The sequence below is a fragment of the Melozone crissalis genome, unplaced genomic scaffold, assembly GCF_028551555.1.
Source record: "Melozone crissalis strain CALT ecotype California unplaced genomic scaffold, PUWL_Pcris_2 ptg000014l_1, whole genome shotgun sequence".
Taxonomy (NCBI): Eukaryota; Metazoa; Chordata; class Aves; order Passeriformes; family Passerellidae; genus Melozone; species Melozone crissalis.
In genome coordinates this window covers 6894488-6915375 of record NW_026535792.1, presented here as the reverse complement: position 1 = coordinate 6915375, position 20888 = coordinate 6894488, and the positions used below count along the sequence as shown (strand labels likewise).

The 20888-nt window shown below is 41.6% G+C and overlaps 1 protein-coding gene across 1 annotated transcript in view; it reads right to left on the bottom strand.

Annotated features, from left to right (window-relative positions):
• Positions 1–20888, bottom strand: part of AGBL1 (AGBL carboxypeptidase 1) — a 248017-nt gene that overhangs the window by 143805 nt on the left and 83324 nt on the right. Inside the window, exon 17 of the mRNA XM_054272993.1 lies at positions 20003–20183. Coding sequence (XP_054128968.1) covers positions 20003–20183 — 181 coding nt within the window. The remainder of the gene's footprint in view (positions 1–20002; positions 20184–20888) is intronic.

The window sequence follows — 20888 nt, the reverse complement described above, 5'->3', positions numbered from 1 at the left end:
CAACTGCAAGTAAGTCTTTGCTGCTCCATTAACCTGATCACATATCTGTGTTTCAAACTCAGCCCAGAATGTCCACACAGGAAATATCTCTGCAACACTTGGGGAGGCCATGTCCTGCATTTTATGGCCAAATCGTGGGTTCCATTCTTAATGAGCACCTGTCCAGGTTTCCTACACAGTAAATAGATATTCTCCAAGAGATTGTGTGTGCACATCTAACATCCCAGCAAGAGTTGCAATGGCAAGGGAGCAGCAGCACATATCTTCCTTTTGCTGTTCCCAAAAGAGAGGTTTCCTTGCCATCACAATCCTTACACACAGTGTTTGCTACTTGTTACATCCCATCTGCCAGCAGATGTTCAAGCCAGATGTTTCACTGACAGCTTCTGATTGGTTCAGAGCAGACAGTTTGTTCTTAAAACAGGATTTAAAAAAGAAAAAAAACAAAAACAAAAGAACCCAGGAAAACAACAGGAGACATTTACACAACACAATTGGGTTACACTTGCAGTGACCAGCAGAGCAATTGTGAATTTCCAGTGGGGTGTAGGAAAACAAGATCCAGTCATGAGGTACCTATGTTGACCTGCATGCCCTTCAAGCTAAAGGCTGCAGAAATGCTTCACACAATGTTACTCAGAAGACCATCCAGACAGCTATTTACCATTTCCTGAAACAAGAAAATTAATCAAACCACTGTTCTCCTATTTTGTATGACTGGCCAGCAGAATATGCATTTTCAGAACATTAACCAATGCCAAAGATATCCCTGTTAGAATGCAGGGCATTATGCTACACATGAAAATAAGCTCTTTAGAATAGACAATAACAATTCTTATTCCTTCTGCTCTTGGGCATAAGATTACCTCAGCAAACATAGAAAGTTTTTCCTTCCCATCCCATCACCATTAGAATGGCCTGCTCAGGATTCAGTATTGACACCTGGCGTCCCCTATTTAATCTGATGATAACTACAAATGTCAGGCTTTGTCCTCTTGGACCAGGTTGCCATCTGATGCCTGCCACTTCTTTACTATGTTTTTTACCTTCCTTTCATCTGCTACTACATTGCATGGTGAAGAAGAAAATATGTTTTCTTTCTGTTGCTTATAAACATCTTCATTGCACTTCAAAGTAGCAGGGGGTAAATAATTACAAATACTGAAAAATATTGCTCAAAACAAATAAAAAGAGGAAAAAGTGAACCCTTCTCTTTAGTGAATTGATGCATCAATATATATATTTTAACATGACCTTTCTATACCCAGATGCACGGCAGATATGTCACAGATCATTTTGAATAAATAAGGTGATCTTCCTTCCAAATGTACCACCAGCAAGTCTGACACAATATTTTTTTTAAATCCAGAAATTATACACAATATTCATTTGTTTCCTCTAGACACTTATCTTTTTTTACCTCCAGGTAGGATAGCTTATAAAAGCAACTCCTTTCCCAAATCCCTACTGGAAGCAAAAGGAATATTACATTATAATCAGCTCCACACAGACAAATGTTTTATTCGTACCTCACAAAAAAAAAAAAAAAAAAAAAAAAAAAAAAAAAAAAATATATATATATATATATATATATACACACACACACACAAGCTAATTTTATCTAAATAAAAACCACAATGCAGGGATTATTTTAAATTATTTAAAATTCTTTCTCAACCTGCTGAGGTATTTTTTAATTGTTTGGGATGAGTGACACCAAATGCAGATTCAGAGAGTGAAACCCCAGAGATGTTTACAGTAGGTCATAGAAACCTGGGGCTCTTCCATAGATACTAAGATAAATAGATTATTACTAACACAATTTTTAAAACAAGTCAATGACAATTTCCTTTCACTTAGCCAAAAGAATTTCAAGGAGGAGAAACAAAGAAATCTGCTGCCATTTTCAGGTTTGATGGCTGCTCTTCTCTTGTAAATTCTTCCCCACTATCACCTGTTTGATACTTGTCATTAATATCATAATTACTGAACTGCTACTCAGAGAATTTACAAGCACCACCTATTATTTCTTGGAGATTAAGGGAAAATGCCATAGAAATGAAAGCTATGGTTTGGAAGATATAAGCCCAGGAATCTTTTTCCTGGGATTTGAGCTTGTTCCAGATCTGAGGAAAGTTTAATGTACACTAAAGATTCTGAATGCTATTAATTGGACCATATAACACTCTCTCTTATTTAATATAAGACAGTCTATATAAGTAATAGGGGGAAATATTGTAATAGCACAGGCCAACAGGGAGCAAAGCTACTTAATGAATCGAAAAGGAAGAATTATTTTACAAATGCAAGAGAACTACGAGGCCAGGGTTTCCCCAGATTGAGGAATATTGTCAGAGCAGCAGAGGGAGGCCAGAAAGGGGAACAAGGCGTAACACCCATCAGAACAGGGCAAACTGAGAATAGTTGACATAAAGCACACAATTTTTCAGCAATGACTACAGCTCCTAAAATACATAGTACCCTAAATAACTCCTGGAATCTTGGGTACCAAATCTAGGTAACAATTAGTCTGCTTGAGAACAGCTGGATAAACCTTCCTATATGCTGTATGAAAGGTGCCCTCTCTGAACTAAGTATTTTATGATCATAGAGTGGTTTGGGTTGGAGGGACCTTCAAGGTCATCTTGCTCCATCCCCCTGCCATGGGCAGGGACACATTCCACTGGACCAGGTTGCTCCAAGCCCCATCCAACCTGGCCTTGAACATTTCCAGGGATGGAGCATCCACAGTTTCTCTAGGCTGTGTGTTCCAGTGCCTCATCACCCTCAAAATATAGATTTTTTTTTCCCTAACATCTAATCTAAACTTACTTTCTTTTAGTTTGAGCCATTCCCTTTTGTCCTGTCACTCCAGGCCTTGTAAATAGTCTCTTTCCTGTTGGCTTCCTTCAAGTACTGAAAGGCCACAATTAGGTCATCCCAAAGCCTTTTCTTTCCCATTTCTCACAACCTTTCCTCATAGCAGAGGTGTTCCAACCCTCCAAACATCTTGCTGGGCTCCTCTAGGCTTGCTCCAGCAGGCTGATCTTCCTGGGCTGGGGGAGGGGGCAGCTCTGTGTCATAGATATCTTTCATGAAAAATCTTTTCTTTAGGATTTTTCCTCCTGAGAAACTGAGAGGCTTCAGGAACAAAATGTAAACATTGATTATCTGCTGCTGTGGAATGCAACAGGTGGATCTGTGATTGGCTCATGTTGGATGTTTGTAATTAATGGCCAATCACAGCCCAGCTGGCTCAGACACAGAGCCCAAGCCACAAACCTTTGTTATCATTCTTTGCTATTCTATTCTTAGCCAGCCTTCTGATGAAAACTTTTTTTTTCTATTCTTTTAGTATAGTTTTAATGTAATATATATCATAAAATAATAAATCAAGCCTTCTGAAACATGGAGTCAGATCCTCATCTCTTCCCTCATCCTCAGACCCCTGTGAACACGGTCACAGCTCTGCATGTAAGGTTTCACCTGACTGGAGCAGAGGGGCAGAATTCCCTCCCTTTTCCTGCTGCCCACGCTCCTCTGGATGCAGCCCAGGATGTGTTTGGGGCTGCCAGAGCACATGGCTGGGTCATGTCCAGCCTCTCAGCCACCAGCACTTGTTCTTGTTAAACCCCATTGATTTTCCATGGGCCACCGCTCAAGCTTGCCCTGGTCAATGTCCTTCTTTGAACCCATCTGACAATAATGAACTATCTTCAAAGAGTCTCTCTACTACCAGCAAACAGCAGCAAACATTTCTCTGAGCAGTCCCCACCAGTAATGATAAGCAAAGACCATGGAGCTTCAAAGGTCCCTTGGTCCACATCATGCTAGATAGGAACTTCAAAAAATCCTAGTGGATTACCAAAGCAAAATAAATAAAGATGAAAAGTGGGAGGCTGGAAGGCAAAAGCCAGAAGGAGAACTGCTTGGGGAGAGAGACATTCACAGAGAAGGAAAGGGCAAAAGTTTAAGACAAAGCGAGACAGATTCTGAACCGAGAAGAAATTAGGATATAACTCCCTGTGGGAGTAAAGCAAGGGAAAAAAACACCATATGCTGGGATAACAAGGAAAAGCAAGCAAAATATTTACATTTCTTTTCACATAACTGAAAAGGTACAAATCATAAGAAAAACCAGCTTGGTACTCTGGGGGTTTCTCAGTATTGTTTTGTTTACACACAGAGTCCCAGGACTTTGCTTAGAGCATCTTCCATTAGCTCCACAGAGCAGAATTACAAATGAGAAACCAGATCATTCTCTGGAAATGATGCTAATATCAGTCTCCCATGGTTAATAAGCTTCTGCACTGTGGAGGTTTTGGCTGAAAGTTCATGCTGCAAATCTAAATAGCACTGGGCAAACATCGGATTGGATTCCTGGAAAAAATGCCAAACTCTTGCACCAAAACCCCAGAAAGATGTGAAAAACAACACTCTTATCATTTGGCAATTTGGCAATCATTTGGCTTTTCCTTCCCTCTTTCCTGCAAATACTGGAAAGAATCTAATTTTCAGTACACTCCTTGTTACCAAAAATCCTAACACAATTTATAGACTGTAATTATAAACCAGACAGTGAAACATGAAGAAACTGAAGACAACAGCTGTTCTCCAATGCAGAGCTAAGAATACATTATCAGTCCCAAAAAGCAATTACAGCCTACAGGACCTTTAAAACAGAAAAAAAAAGTTAAAATCAAAGTCAAAGGCTGAGTTTCACTATCCAGCCTGAGATGCCAGTCCATCATTTGTGCCTGTAAGCTACTGACAGATTGCTCCATCAGGTTACAAGATACTGACATCGTTTGTCTGTTATTGAAATGCAGCTAAAACATTCAAATATACTAAAGTGACACCTCCATACTAAAGTGACACCTCCACATCATGTTGGAAGGTAAGCAAGAAAGAGCTATCAACCAAAATTAGTGCTCCAAGTGAGGGAACAACACAAGTGCTTGACACATCATCAAGGATTACTGCCCTATTTAACAAGATTCCTCTGATGACAGGTAGTGACAAAGTGACGGCTCATAGCCTGGGCTATAGGTTTTGCAGACCAAAGCAGAAGATGCCACATGGCCTTGCTCCTCCTCTGAAGGCAGTACACAGGGCTCACATTGCAAGGGTTGTCTGAGTTTAGAGAGAATTCAACACCCAGAACAGAATTACTTAAAAGGTGTCATAACTGGAGTAAACATTAACCTTTAAAATATCTGAAAAGATATCTTTTTGTCATAGCTGCTCTGGATTTTATTTAATTGTTGTGGGGTTTTTTTTCACCTATTTTGTGTTAAGAATGTACACTGAAAGCAGAATATACTACAGCAGTCTACTGCAGAGAGCTAAAGGATCATGGAGAGATGCATGGAGGGTATAGAGATGCTTTTCTTCACTCTATTGTTTCTCATGACCTCTTACATTAAATGAAACTGGAATTTAGAATTCCTCCCTGCTTTGCTTGTTCATCTATTCCCCCAGCTTAACCTTTCTTTTTCAGCCTTACCCTTAGGATTTCTTACCCCTTGCTATGCCATTGCAAGCACTTCTTTTCTCTGTACTCAGCCAGGTCTGCCTCACTGTGACTTCAGCCGTAGGAGTTAGCAAAATTGGCTGCTTTGATTAGAAATGTGTGAGTGGAAGGCAGATAATAGCCTGGTTCTTTACACCTGATCTCCCAGTGAGGGGTCATGGACAGGGGTCAACAGCTGAAATAAGTGTCTCATCACATGAGGAGTTTGTGAAGGAAAATCTGCACTGTCAAATGAAGTGGAGCACAGCAGCACTGGGAGCTGGAGGGCCCTGATTTATCTGTATATTTGGGTTGGTTTGTGTTTGGCAAATTTTATTCTAGGAACGAGCTTTCAGGAACTGCAGAACCTGAAGTCCTGCACTGAACTGCAGAACAGATGCACCTGAGGGACTGGCAGCTCCATCCTCCCAGAAATGGATTTGCCATAGGGGCAAGAGAAGCTGTAAGCACCCACCCTTCTCCAAGGCTGTGCTCTCATTCCTGCCATCAGGCTGCAGGAATAATCTGGAAGCAAAGGGATTTCCTTAAGCCAGCTCACTGATGGGCTCTGATTAAATTATCTCCAGGCTAATTAATTTGTTGATTGACGCTTGTAACATGAAGACCATCCCAGATAATTTGAGACTGGCCATTGGTGACTCATCAAGTTAAAGCCTTTACTTTAAATGCGACTGTTATGAATGAAATGCCGCATAGTGACATTTGATATTTTGCACCAATTACTGCTGTGCATGCGGGCACATAAGCACCATTTAAGCAGAGTCAGACTCAAGCTTTCAGGAGCTCAGGGATCAAAAGAGACAGACTACTTGTCTTGTCTAGGTTTATAGACTACATAGCTATTGAGAGTCCATTAATCATGTAGAGGAAAGAAAGCCATTATGGCTAATGCAAAAGAGAGATGGACTCAAGAAGGTTGAAATGGACAGGTGCCAGTTGTGCCACACAACCTTTGATGCTCCTGAACAGCCACTGGTGCATGTATCAATCTGAAATGAATTTTAAAAAATAAAGAGCTACTCTTGGGTTAAATGTGACACAGAGAGAAGAAGGCTGAGATCAAGTCACACACTTTCCAACAGGGGGAGACAGAGCTGTGAAAGGTTGCCCCATTACTGTTTAAATTGAGTGGTCAAAACAAGTAGGAAGTGTCCTACAGACAAGGTTCCTGTGTCAGGTGAGTTGAGGGTCAGAGCCCTGTCCCTCCCTCAAGACTCTTTTATCACCCTTACCTTTAAATCAGCACTTGTGCCACTTTGCCTGTGCTTCCTATGTCTCACACATGTAGGAAATTACAGATCAGGACTTTCATTCCACTGCGTTTCACGTTCAAACTACCAAACAGAGGTGAAAGGAAGAAGGAGAGGAAAGAGTAAAAGTCTGGGGATGTATCAGGGCACAGAACCATCAGAGCTTCCAGTCCAAAACATGATGGTAAACAGGCTTCCTTTAGAGAAATCTTAGATGTTTAGAACTAAACTTGGTGGCTTTTTGAAACCTTTTGTCTTCATGATTTGTGAGACAACTGTTGAAAAAGGTTTATTCTTGACAAAGATGTAAACAGAAGTTTCAACAGAAAAAGACTTTAAAATTCTCAGCACAAGACTCAGAGGCTATTATGCCCATGAGAACATGCACTTCCAGCTCTCTTATTTTCTCTTTTGAGCACACCATTGACCCTACCTGCAGCTTCCCCCAGCTGTTTGTGTAGCTGCCTCTTGTTTTGGAGAGTGTGCTGAGAGGAAGCCAGCATGATGGATAACAGGAGTCCTTTGACATACCATGTCATTTATCACATAACAGCCTCAATCCTGCTAAGGTGGCCTTCTCCATATGTCACTGTCAGCTTCTGTGCCACCTCAATGCATCAAAAAGAAAAGTTTGAATATGAAGCACTGTAATTCCTAAGTCACAGCTCATTGCAGCTTTCCAGACATGAAGAACCATTCTGTCTATCTGCCAGCTTGTTTGTTTAATTTTCACTGTCTCACATATGTGAGAAATTAAGTCTTCAATGTGGAAGAAAACCAGAAAAGTCAGAGGTCTAGCAGAGGGAAGGAAGATAAAGATCTCTAATTCCATCAGGAATCCAACGTGACATTTTGAAGTGGAAAAAGAAAAGGCAGCCTATGTCCAATATGTATTAGGGAATTAGTAAGAATTCTTCCTTCTTCCCACTCAAGGAAAGAAGTTCCCTAATGGGCTGAGAGGTTCTTTAATGGGCTGGTGTGAATGCAGCAAGCTTAAAGCAATGCAGATAAGCTCCTGAACTCAGCTGCCTAATGGACATCCATCTCATATCTTCTGCCACTTGAAAGGTACAAAATGCCCTGAAGGCTTCCAAGAAAGCATCTTGAGGTTATCCAGCAGGTCCTGCATTGGGCTACCTCAATTAATCAGAACTCACCCAGCAGGGCAAGACTTCAGCAAGTCAGTTCCCAGGGGACACCTGAGAACACAAACAAGGGGAGGCTGGAGCCTCTGCTCCTCTCTGTCCTGACACAAACCCAGGAGTCTCTGTGCAGTCTTGTGAGCTCTACCACAGATGGCAGTGGAAGCATGAGCCACCCACACTTTTCCAGGAGCCTGAAGGGATGCAGCCTGGCTCAGGTTAATTAAATGTAATAGCGAGTTTGGGCTGCCTGGAGAACTCACATCATATAACATATAAATGTGCATATAACATATGGAGTTATCTTCCCCTCTCCAGTGTGAAATTGTCAAGGCCATCATTCTTCATCTCTAGTCCAAAAACACTCCTGCAACAGGGTAAGATCCTTTTTCTCAGCTTGCTCTAAGAAACCTCCTTCCTCCTGCCCTGCTCATAGCCCAGTCTCTGCAGAGCACCACCAGCACATCCATGGCTCTCCAGATTAATCCAGAACAGGCTCAGTTTTAGTTCCTTGAGTGACCCATGACTGAGCACAGCTCCCACATCGAGCCAGGCAAATTGTCCTACCACCCACCCCTGTCTATGAATCACCATTTAGAAAATCTAAGTTACAAACTTCCTTTTCGCATTCTTGTAGCAGCTTACAAAGCTTACATTCCTGGCCCAAATTGATATGAATCATAGACCCATTTCCCAGGTTAGATAAATTTGCATATTACTTCCAGTGATTCACAGACTCCCCCAGCATTAATGGTGTTAAGCTCCAAGAATTAAGATGTTATTTTGGATCACAATAAGTGACTTAAAATATATGGTTTCCCACTTCCTTGGGTCATTTTCATATAGTCTTAACATATTTCCATTTGATATAGTTTCCTTCCAAAAGGATCACAGGCAAGCTACAGCTTGAAAATTAATCAATGAACCTTTATTATGCTAAATCTTAATAGCATTACTAATATGAAGGAACTTAAGCACAGTTTTTTCCCCAGGAACTGTTTACTGACAAAACCTCATCCTTCTGTGACATTCACATTGCTACTGTCCTTTCCCAGCATCTACTCTTTTTTAAAGAATCACAGAAGGGATAATAAACTCAATCTTCTTTCAAAGCAGTATTTCCACCAGTCGTAAGTCAGATGACTCAAAAGTTCCTATTTTTGGTGCGAATTTCAGTGTGCTGAAGATCTTTGAGCAGTTTAGCTTCAGCCCAAATAGCCTTCCATTTCTGTGTCAGCTTGGACATCTTCATCCTCTCTTGAATATTTGCAGTGGATGCTCTATATAGATATATTTAAAATGGGAAAAATAAGAGCCTATTGAGCCTTCAGAAAGCCTATGAGCAAAATCACTAAAAGCCCCTTTAAAGGCCTTTGTAGTCCTACAGGCAGCTCTCTCCCTGAAGCTGCAGGATGGGGCTCTGAATCAACAATATTGCTTCTCCTATCCTTTGTCTTTCAGAGTTTGGCATAAAGACAGACTTGTTTATGTGCATGTAGGGAAAGTAGGAAGCACAAGAATGATAATTCAGCTAGGGGCAAGCCTTGGTCATTATGTGGGCCACTAGGCAATGGGGTTGAATTATGGCTCTCCAAGACAGTATCCTAAATAACTGTTAGCAGGAAATATTATCTTACATTACAGAAACAATTACAAGAGTTAACCATTTGGAAAAGGAAATCATGCTGCTGAAGAACTGCCATTCGGCCACCACAGCTCACATTCCTCAGATTAAAAGAGAAATTTCAAAGGGAAAAGAAGATAAATCAATCCAAGTTTATGTCCAAGTAATGCAACATGTTTTTAGGGTAGCACACACCAAAACATATGCATATTTGTGTTGCTGATTTGCACAAACCCATTCCCCTAGGATGAACATCATAATTGAAAATGAGAGCACAAATGGCCACTTAAATGCCTAAACCACAGCTTGAGTAATTGTGCATGCACACACATATCTGTTTTTCAAGCACAACTGCATCCTTTCAGTCCTGGCAATCTGGATCAAAATGGTTTCTATTAACACTATATCTGCATTTACATGCATACAATACCGAATAATTTGGACCTCAGAGTTTTTGGCAAACCTCAAAGCTAACTCCTTATTTAGGTTTCCATGAGGTTTAAGCAAGAATTAGCAATGACAGACTCATACCTGCACCATAGCTAGTTTGTGGAGAATTAGATATGTGCTCTTTGGGGACCAATCCATCTGAGACTGCATGTAAAATAATGGTTTCAGAGCTGCCACACGTGTTTCTCAGAGATTAATAAAATACTCAGGGAAAAACAGAAAGCAGAAGGGGGTTGATTGCACCTAAGTGATTTCTTTTCTGTGCTTTGCAACATCTGCTGCAGAGCTGGTTGCCCCAATTTCTACCAAATGGCATGAAAGAAGAAACCCACAACATTCAAAAAGCAATGGGTCCATCAGTTGTGAAAGAAAAAAAGTCCAAATGAGGCCAAGTAAGCAATGCCTGAAAGTAAAGCAGGTGCTTTGTTATGGCACTTTGAGACCAAAGATATAACAAATAAACTTCTGTCATCAGTCCACACTGTCAGAACAGAAATCAGCTGAAACACACAAAGAGATGTGAGGACTGGCAAAGCCAGTTCATTAGAGAATGATCCACTACAGGTGGACTCCAAAATTTTGTGGGATCTTCTGATCCAGCTGGATCCGTACAATCTATGGGGCCTGATGGGATTCATCTGAAGATCTTCAAAGTGCTACTGATATTGGAAAACCCTTGTCAATGATTTTTGAGCAATCTTGGGAATCCAGAGTGATTCCAGATAACTGGAAGCTGGCAAGCATTGTCCCAGTTTTCAAGGAGGACTTGAAACTACAGAAACTACAGGTCTGTCAGTGTCACAGGTGTGGGTCAGATATTAGGAAAAAGTTCTTCACCCAGAGAGCGGCTGGGGACCAGAACAGGCTCCCCACGGCAGTGGTCACAGCACCAGCCTGACAGAGTTCAAGAAGCATTTGGACAATATTCTCTGGCACATGTTGTAACCCTTGAGGTGCCCTGTGCAGGGACAGGAGCTGGACATGATGATCCTTATGGGTCCCTTTGTACTTGGCATATTCTGTTATTCTGTGATAAATAACAGCCCCGAGCTGGGCTTTTGTTTTGATAAGAAATTGTGTAATGAAAAGATACACTTGATGTGAAGTATTTCTAGTGTTTACAGCAACAGAACCTTTTTCTTAATATTCTCCTCTTTATTTACATTCCCAGCTGTATTACTGTTATGAGCCTGAAAGCTCACAGCCATTGATATGGACACTATTTGATTTTTGAACAGGAAACATACTGGATGGGATTACATCCCATTCAAAGCTGTCTAAAGATAGACAGAGAAGTAGCACAGTTCAAGGGTGCCCTCACCTGCATGTCAGGGAAAGCAACAGAAATTATTGTGACTTCAAACACTTAGCTGCTCTCCACCTGAAATCCACACAACAAAGCTATTCAAAAACAAACTCTCAGTTCTGTAACATGTATGTTCTGGAAGGAAAATAACTGTTCTCCCCCTGTCTTTGGATTGCCACATTCAGCCCCTACATGGGTTTACAGTAGGACACTTAACAGGTAAAGCTGCAGCCTTTGGTTTGGCTATTCCATGCAGATGGTTCAACTCACAAAGTGTCAGTTGCCTTTCCAGATGTTTCAGTCTAACCCCAAAGATGTTATTTTTGTCATCTAAAAATATCAATGAGAAATAGAGCTTAATCTCCCACAGCTGCTTCTACATTGTGTTCAGACCTTATGTCACCTCTCTGCCGTCACAAATGTAATCCTGACCTGCTTTGGCCAACATTTTATCCATCTAAATACAGAATTCACTGCTATTCAAACGAGGTGCTAGAGATTTCAATTATATAGACCAAGATCTATTAGAAAATTGGATGGGAGATCACCAATTTTTTTTCACATCACTGGAGAAAGGGCTTCAAGCCATGATAGAGCACTGTAGAAGTGTGTTATTAGTGCAATAAACTACATGGCTACATAAAGCCTCTTCCCCTGGTTCTTCTCATTTCTGAATGGTATTAAAATAGTTTATGAGTGTTCAGCTGCTTTGCACTTTATACCCTCTCATGTGCCATAACTGTTAGAGGGAAGATAGAAAAATCATCACTTTTTTAATCTTTGCCTTTTGTTTTTATGCTAATGACCTTTTGTTATCTAACAAACAATGAATACAGGAAATATTCCTCAAAAAGTAAGTTTTCATTAATATCATTCCTCTTACTGCTGGCAGAAGACACCACAGACCAGAGCTAGAACTGAGAACCAAACTTCTGCTTTAGGCAGTGCTCCATGAGAGCCAGGGTCCCTGGGAGGACTGATGCTTCTCTCTCCTTCAAAAACTGAGCTTATGAGCATTTTAGGAGAAAAATGGGGCATAAATAAACAGAGAAGAAAACTACTATTAGAGATGCTGTCATGGGATGCACCTGGAAAGAATTCTTGCACTCACACCTTGTTACTGCCTGGTAATGTAAAAAAATTAAAACAAATAAACAGCATTACGTGAAGATACCGACTTGATTGTGGATTGTTATGTGTGTAATGTTTGGCAATAAATCCTTTTTCCTATTGTCATTCCATGAAATACACATATATATATGCAGAGTAGAATATGACAGCTCTTCTCCAACTGATGAGTCCTTAAGTCTTTGCTATTTGTGGCAAACAAAAGCAATCAAAAAGGTGAATTAGAACCTAGAATACATTGCTCACTCCCACTTCTCCTCTGTGTTCTGCTTCCCCAGACACTGATGGATCCTATGAGATATAATGCAATATGTAATAATTTTACATAAGACACATCCACTGGTGAAATTCAATAAGTCAGTTCTAAAACACTATGGAAAAGTTTCTCACTTCTGCACAGCTCTGAATGTAGCGTGATTTCCAAAGAAGTTTACATCATAAATCATCCCTATTTCCATGCAGAAAGACACCAGCACAGTTACCTGGGAGTCCCAACCACATCAAGGTTATGGCATCGTGGAGGTAGAATGTGTTCAAACACTGCCTTCAGAGATATGCAGTGTGCACAGACCCAGGGTGCACCATCACTGAAGCTTTTTCCCTGCCAATGTCACCCCCTGCTTCTCTATTTCCTCCCCTCAGCTCAAACCTGAGCTACACAACACCAAGAGCCTTTCAGTTTTCCTACCCCTTCAAGACACAGAGCTCCTCTGCAGCATTAAAACTGTGCTGCACCTTTCCCTGCACCTTTCCCAGCAGTGCTGCCCTTTAAGCTGCAGAAAAGGTTTTGATTTCTCACCCTCTCATTGCAGTATTGACTCAATTTTCTGGTCTTTATTTTCTTGATGCTTCCGTGGGACATTCAGCTGGGTTTATGAAATTAGGATGGCAATTTGTTGAAAGCACTGGAGCAAATTTTGCCCGTGTAATTACCCAATTGCACGTGCAATCACACGAGCCATGTGCACAGGTAAACAATTCAACTTCAGCTGGACCTCTGTAGGTACATTTTTGCACAGCAATTTTGAAAACATAAGCTCTCAAATGAAGCTTATTTTTGTAGACAAGGCTCTTCATCGCTTTTCTACAAACACCATTTCCACTTGCCAGTCTGTTTCCCCACCCCAAGGTCATTTTACATCCTCTCTCCTATCACAGTACTTCACCAGCTTTTAATGCTACATTTGAATAACAGATTCCAAAGAGAGGGAAGGGAAAAAGTGAGAGAGAAATACATAAATAAATAAAAATGTTAAAGAACAACATTAGCCAAAACACAAAGCTAACCCAGCATAGAATTTTTAAAAAGCAAACTCATGGAAAATAAGCTTTACACTTGCAAAACTAACCTCCTGATTTTTTTTGTCCTTACGCTTTCAAAAATTTCAGTGCATATTTCACAAAAAAATTATGGTTTTTAATACTTAAAAGGGCCAAATAGCAACATAAAATGAGAAATGTCACTTGGAACTCCAGGGATGTCCAGTTTTCATGGCGAAAGAAATACTGCCTGATTTATTACACAGGGTAATATATGAAGGTATATTACAAGAGACAATAACCTTCATTCCCAGGCAATTTCAGCTTTCCAGGTAGTGTGGATATTGCAGTAAAGTACTGGACATTCTTCATTGCATCTATAAAAGTGAAGTTTTTACAATTTCATTTTGTGGACTTCTATTTTCCCATCCTATGAATAACAGCTCCATCTCCGCATCTGTAGCTTCCAACAGGCTTTAACTCATGTAAACAGACTAGATCTTGAGATGGGTGGCCAAAAGAGCCCCTTTACTTGTGGTATTAGCTCAACTCCCAAATATTCAGCTTTGATATCAGTGTTTGATATCTACCACAATCACCCACAAGGTACCATCCAAGCTCAGCAGCAATTACATCTCAGTGTAAATTTGCTTATGCAGCCAGTTGGGCCAGGGTTTGCATATATGCCTGGAAATCCTAAGAAGGTATAAATTCCTGATTTTTAATACATTTCCCCAATTCCCGCACTGATGATACTGAGGTATTCTCCACAAACTCTCATCAGGTGGTTGTGGCAGTCATTGCAGCAGGATGATTTCCCTGTGCCAGGGTGTAATCCTGAGGAAGAGCTGCCACTACAAAGCTCAGAGCTCCATGAAATGCCTCGAGCAGCCAGGGCTGAGATGCTGGATCAGGCTGCACGGCAGCCAAGAGCTCAGCATCCTTTTCATTCCCTCCAAACCCACTGCACAGCCTGTGGCACTAATGCACCAGACCTAACAAGGCACCAGCTGCTCCTTTCCTGTCTCTCTACAGAGCCCAGCACGGGCACAATTGTGATGGGAATAATGTCCCACAAATGGGACTCAAATAAGCATAATAACAAACAAAAGGGATAATGACACACAATCAAGCTAACAAGAATTATAATATAATTCAATCATCTCATTAACTTTACTAAAAGCTAGCTTTGTACACCAGTCTCCTGGCTCCTGAAAATGTCTTCAAAGGAGTGCACACATCTGATTACCAACTCACATCATCAGTTAGGAAAACAGACACGAATGCAGAACAAAGGGATTCCTTTCTGAGCCTGTGGAACAACCTGCTCACATCTAATATTCATGCTAACTTGAAAACGCAAGGTAGAACCTATCCAAAATGAAACAGTTCCCAAGGCTAGAAGCTGAAATGTTAGTAGTCCAAGGCTGTAACATCTCTGAGCCCACACCCAGTGATTTTTGTAGTAAAATTTCCAGGCGACCTTGCATGGCCAGCATAAATTATACAGGGAAGAGCACAGGGACACACACAACTCATTGGGAAACTTCAGCGTGTTAGAGCTCACAAAGACCGCACATGCTTTGGCAATTGGCAACTGGGAGGCTGATGAAACACGGAACAATGCCTTGGATCCTTCCAGGTTTTAATATGGCCATTAACTAATTAGATTTCACGACCATTTAGAAGACGGATGATATTGCAATCTCCATTCTATTAGCAAGAACAATATGGTACCTCCATGAGAAACCTGCCAACAGGAGAATGAGGGCCCAGAATTTAAACTAAAATTTACCTGCCAACAGGAGAATGAGGGCCCAGAATTTAAAGAAACCCTAGGTCCTGTCCACACCACACTTTTTAGTTGTGATGCTTAGTTATTAGGGTGGATGCTGGGACAAGCAGTTATAAGCAACAAATTGTGTTCACTCTCTGGGTCAGACTCCTGAAAGCACATGAGATATGCTGAAGATAAAAGGAATTGCAGCAAAGCACCCAAAATTTCAGCTATACAGCTCCTGAGAAACAAAAGCACCAAGCAATAAAGCCAACTACTGACACAAGGCTGGTGCTGAGTCCCACAAACAATGATATCACACACAGGCTCCTGTTTTAGAGGCTCAGGCACACTATAAATTAGGTGAGGGTGTTAAAACAACAGCTGGCTGCTAATTAGTCACAGCCCCCCTCAGCAGGGTATCAGCAAAGTGGCAGAGAACATCTCAAGTAAATTAAATTTTAAAAAATCCTACTGCAATCACTCCCCTGACAGACCCTTCCTTCATCTCCCCTCTCAGCTTTTTATTTATTGTAATTACTTTAGTAATAAGATTTGTTTCCTTGTTATTATATATATTACCATGCAGGGCAACAACAACAACAACAACAAAAAATAATAGCTGGGAAGAGTTATGGAGCTTATTTATCTCCTTGGCTGTTATTGGGCCATTGCGTGGAGAGAGCAACGAGGAGGTGGGGGCCTGGGAAAAGCAGTAAATAGAAAAGAAAGCATATTCCTTGGGAGCAGAGACATATGGGGGCATATTTACGAAGGAGGAAACACTGACAATGAGTGAATAGAGCTAATAACTCAGGGGGCCCAGCAGCCCTGGCTGATAAAGGAAGGAATAAACAACCCTGCACTGGAAGTGCTGTCAGAAGGGAGAGTCCTGGGGTGCAGCTGTCTGCAGGGGGATGTTTATCACAGAAGGAGAGCCAAGGATGGGCTGTCACATCAGCACAGCACAATAAGGGCCTTGGATGAAACTGGGGCACCTCCCACAGCAGAGAGGAAGCTCAGACGAGTGTGTGGTGCAGGGCCAGACACCATTTCTGGTTGTTCCACCAAGGAACAATTCACACAAGTGAGAGCTAAGAAATACTGCAGCTCATATTTTATCTCGTGCTGTGCAGGCACTAGCCACATTTGGTACCCTAAGCTCTCAAATCCATCACTGCCCTCTCAGTGAAAGGCAACAGAAGCAACACCTGAGGCACCAAAGCAGGAAAGAGCTGTAAAAATTTCTGCTCCACTTGAGGAAAATTAGCCCACACTTCATGTGCACGTCCCAGAATTTGCATCTTTGTCACCTCTGAGGTCTTGAGGAAAGCACCAGCGCACATGCTCTTGCCACCTCACAATGTGCATCTCAGAGCACAGCCAGGATATGTGAGGGTTGAGTGTTTAGCAATTTAAAAATGCTCTTTTTTCCAGGTATGCTTTGCCTTCCACATATGCCTACCCAACTACTTTTGGCAAGCTGGTGACAATTTGGGTGCAGAATTTCTGAAGAAAACATGGGGACAGACTGATAGAGCATCTGTCAAAGAACAGCACGCAACTCCTGCAGCAACTCTCTCCTAGAGAGAAATTCCATTAATTCAAACCCACTCTTTTCCCAGCCTTCTCACATCTCTGCTCTGTCCTTGGAGAAACAAACACATCATAGATTAACCAGTCTGGGGAGAGCCTTTGGAGTGTGTTTGCAGAGTGCATGGCACCAATTTAGAACTAAACTTCTCCTTCAACCCTCTGACCACAGAGAAGCAATAAAGAGAAGGAAGGATGTCTGCACTTGTACAGCTTTGTGTGACATCACCTCGAGACTGAGTCCTTAAGGATGCAGTTCTGCATCATAAACGGACTCCTTACACCAGCCATTAGCTATTTTCCCTATCCCTGATCCTCTCTGCCTCTTATTGCCCAGAGAACACAATGTGTTCATTCAGGAGAGTAAACATTAATTCAAGGGAGAAAAAGGTTATTTATACAAATAGTGTCTTTGGGTATAGAGAAAAATGTGGTGCTTCTCCCCCTCCAAAGGCTGTCCTTCCAAACAGAAGGCTCCTAAGGTTAAGTGGGAGCACACTCCTTTTTTCCCCTTTGTTCTTTTAGAGACCGTGCAGAGGAAAGCTGTTCTAGGAGGGATTTCAGTGGGCATTTCTCTCTCTTTATGTCAGTAATTATCAAATAACTGAAGCTTTTCTCTGATAGGCTTGAGGAGGTAATGAACAAAGCCCCTGAGTAAACAAGGAACAGACAGAGTAAATTAAAGGGGAGGGAGCATCAAGGGAGAGACAGAAATCCCAGCACTTCACCTGCCTTACCCTGGAGATGCAGAGCTTACTCAGCCTGTGCTGGGGGAGGGCAGGTGCCAGAGAAAACAAGATGTTTTTAAAACAGATAAAGAATAGTCCATGGCTATATTCCAAAAGAAAAACCAGGATTTCCTTACCTAGCTGCTACTATGGTTACCCCACGCCTTTGAAGAAATCATGTGGCTTCCAATAAATTTCCTTCATCTACAAAAGACTCCCCAGCTCCCATCTCCACTCATTGGTTCATTATTTTACAAAATTCAACAAGTTCTTTTTAGTGAAAAACTTCCTCGATTCAACAGGAGGGAAGAGTGAGAAAAGGGAAGCAGATTAAAATAAAAAGGAAACATTAAAATCAGGTAAAGGAAGAAGAAGTTGATGCCAACTCTTACACACCCACACACACTCTTACATGCTACCAGTAAACCTGAGCCCCACAACAAAAATATTTCTTTTAATATAGGAGGAAACTAGGCTACTAAAAAGCATACATATAAAGAAACAAAAAGAATATGGGAGGAGAATCCACAGGAGGATTCACAAGAGAGATGTATTTAATTTAAAGCATAAAGAAATTATTTATTCCCTTCTCCAGGCCTCATGATCAATAAAGGAGATGTGGCCAAGTCCCTGTTCTCCTGGTCCTATCCATTGAAGGTTTACTAAACTCTTCTTCATCACCAGATTTAACTACAGTTCAAGCTCATCTGCACCATGGAACACAAAACACATCTCCTGTGTGACACATACCCTTCATTCAGGTGTCACCAAGAGCCACATTCTCCCTCCTGAAGGTCCCTTCTCTGCTGTGCTGGTTCCTGACAGCTGGAGGAAAAGGTCAGCCATTCCCTCCAGTCCTGCATCTGATGGAAAGTTTAACTAAGTGTAGTGAGAGGAAAAAAGTAAAGGGGACAAGCCACAACTGTTTTTCTTATTCCTTCTGTCTGTGAGGATCAAGAAAGCATTAGGTGCCAACAGAGGCCTCAAATACCCTGGGGCAGTACCCAGCTATTCTGAACTGTGCTTCCAGACTTCTGGCACACTCAGGCCCTGGGGAACACAGCAGCCTGTGACTCCACATACTAGAGACTGTCAGAAAAGCCCAAGACGCTCCCTGGTGAGCCACTCACCCCAAACTCATTTGAGTTTTAAACCCAGCTTGATGCAATTGTTGCTCAGGATTTGCTTTTCTGTTCCTGTAACACTCAATTATCACAACCCAACCCCAAAGCAGGTGTGGGACTGCAGCTGAAGAAAAATTGTTCCTCTACAGTTTTCTGTGTTCCAGTGGTTATTTAAGCCCATCTTTCTGCTTTGATATTTGTGTGCTCCTCTGCAATAAGCCAGGGGGGACAGTTGTTGCAAACCCTACAAGACCCCATCACCATCAGCAGGTCAAGACAGCAGCCACTGGTGGGATGTGATCATGATGTCCTGCCCTGGCACTGGGCAGGACCAAAATTATTAACTCACTGCCACTCCAAAAACACCCAAAGTGAACAAATTCCATCAAATTCCTCTGCAAACTGGAGAGAGAAGATTTGTTTTCCAGGAAAGGACAAGCCTACCTTAGCTTAGTGCCCTCTTCAAGGTTTCACACACCAATACTTATTTCAGCTCAAAATATTAGGAACAGAGTTGTACCTTTTCTAGTCATGTACAGGGAGAGGGAAGTTAGTGTGGGTAGATAGGGGGGGTATAAGGCAAAGAATGCAAAAAGGAATCAATATTTTTCCAAGATCAGATTCAGCATCTCTTAGGAAACATGTGGGAAGGAAGATTGAAAAGAAGGTGGGAGACAGAGGAAGGTTCACTATACAGAAATATTTCTGTGAAAATTTAAGGAATCCTTATTCATCCTCCCCCACCAGGTTATACAAAGCATTAATTACAGCCAGTTTTTCCCAAGCATATCTGCTTTGCAGCTGTATTCTGCCCTGCTGCTCCATTTGTCAGTAAAGGTCCTGTTTCTCCAGCACCACTTACACTCCTTCCAGGGAACTGAGAGATATTCTGACCACAGAGCCACATGCACCTGACAAATGCAGGACAGCACCCCAGGCCATGTCTCAGAGTCACGTTTTCCATACAGGACTGATAACAGGATGAATAAAACGCAGGGAAAAAGGGAATTCTCCCAGCACAAACATTGAAGATGAGACCTGCTGGGTGCACAGACAAACCCCAGGGTAATCACACATCACAACTCACTTGCCATTGATGACTCCATCAGGATTGAGCATGGGCACAATCTTGAAGATGAAACACTTCCTGAGGAGCTCAGCAATGGGATCGCTGCTCACCAGGAACTCCAGGGTGCCCTTCATCACCCAGCTGGCGTTGCTCTCCCCAGGGTGAACACGGGCTGTGAGGAACACGTAAGGGCGGCTGCCTACAAAAAGCAAAGCAAAAACACCCCAAAATAAACAGGGCTTTTCTTGGAACAAGATATGTGCAAGTGGATTTTATTTTGAATTTAGATAACAATCCAAAATGCATTCTAAGGAAAATTCACCTCTAGACATTCCAGACATTTTTTTCAAGGTGCAATTTACAAACTGATCACAGATTTGGTCCTGAGAACCAGCACAGAGCTGATCTCCCTTTTTATTCTGTGATAACTTCTAGATATTTACATGTACTATTAGAAAGCATTCTGCAGGTGCAGGTTACTGCCTCCAAACAGCTTTACTATACTTTCTAGCAATTATTGAAAGTTTGATGCCATCAAATTTCATTAAGGTTGAAAAGGCAGCAAGAAGTTATTTAATTGTCTAAGGTCCTGCTCCACTTTCAGTATTTCACCATTACAAATTCAGAACTTTCTAAATATCTAAGCAGATTTGCTCGCCCATAAGGGGCTCCAAGGACATGCAAGCTGCCTGATCTCTGGAAATAATTTGTGTTGTAAGGTCAAAATCATAATTAATTGAACTGAACTGATATAATTAAAGAAAATGCACTAATATGTTCACCAGAGCTGCAGAGGTTGAGTACACAAACCTAACCATTATTTCATAACAATGCAACAAAAGCTAGAAATAACAATGCACATGGCTAAGGCAAGCTGTTGCTTTTGGTGGAATGACTTCTCCAG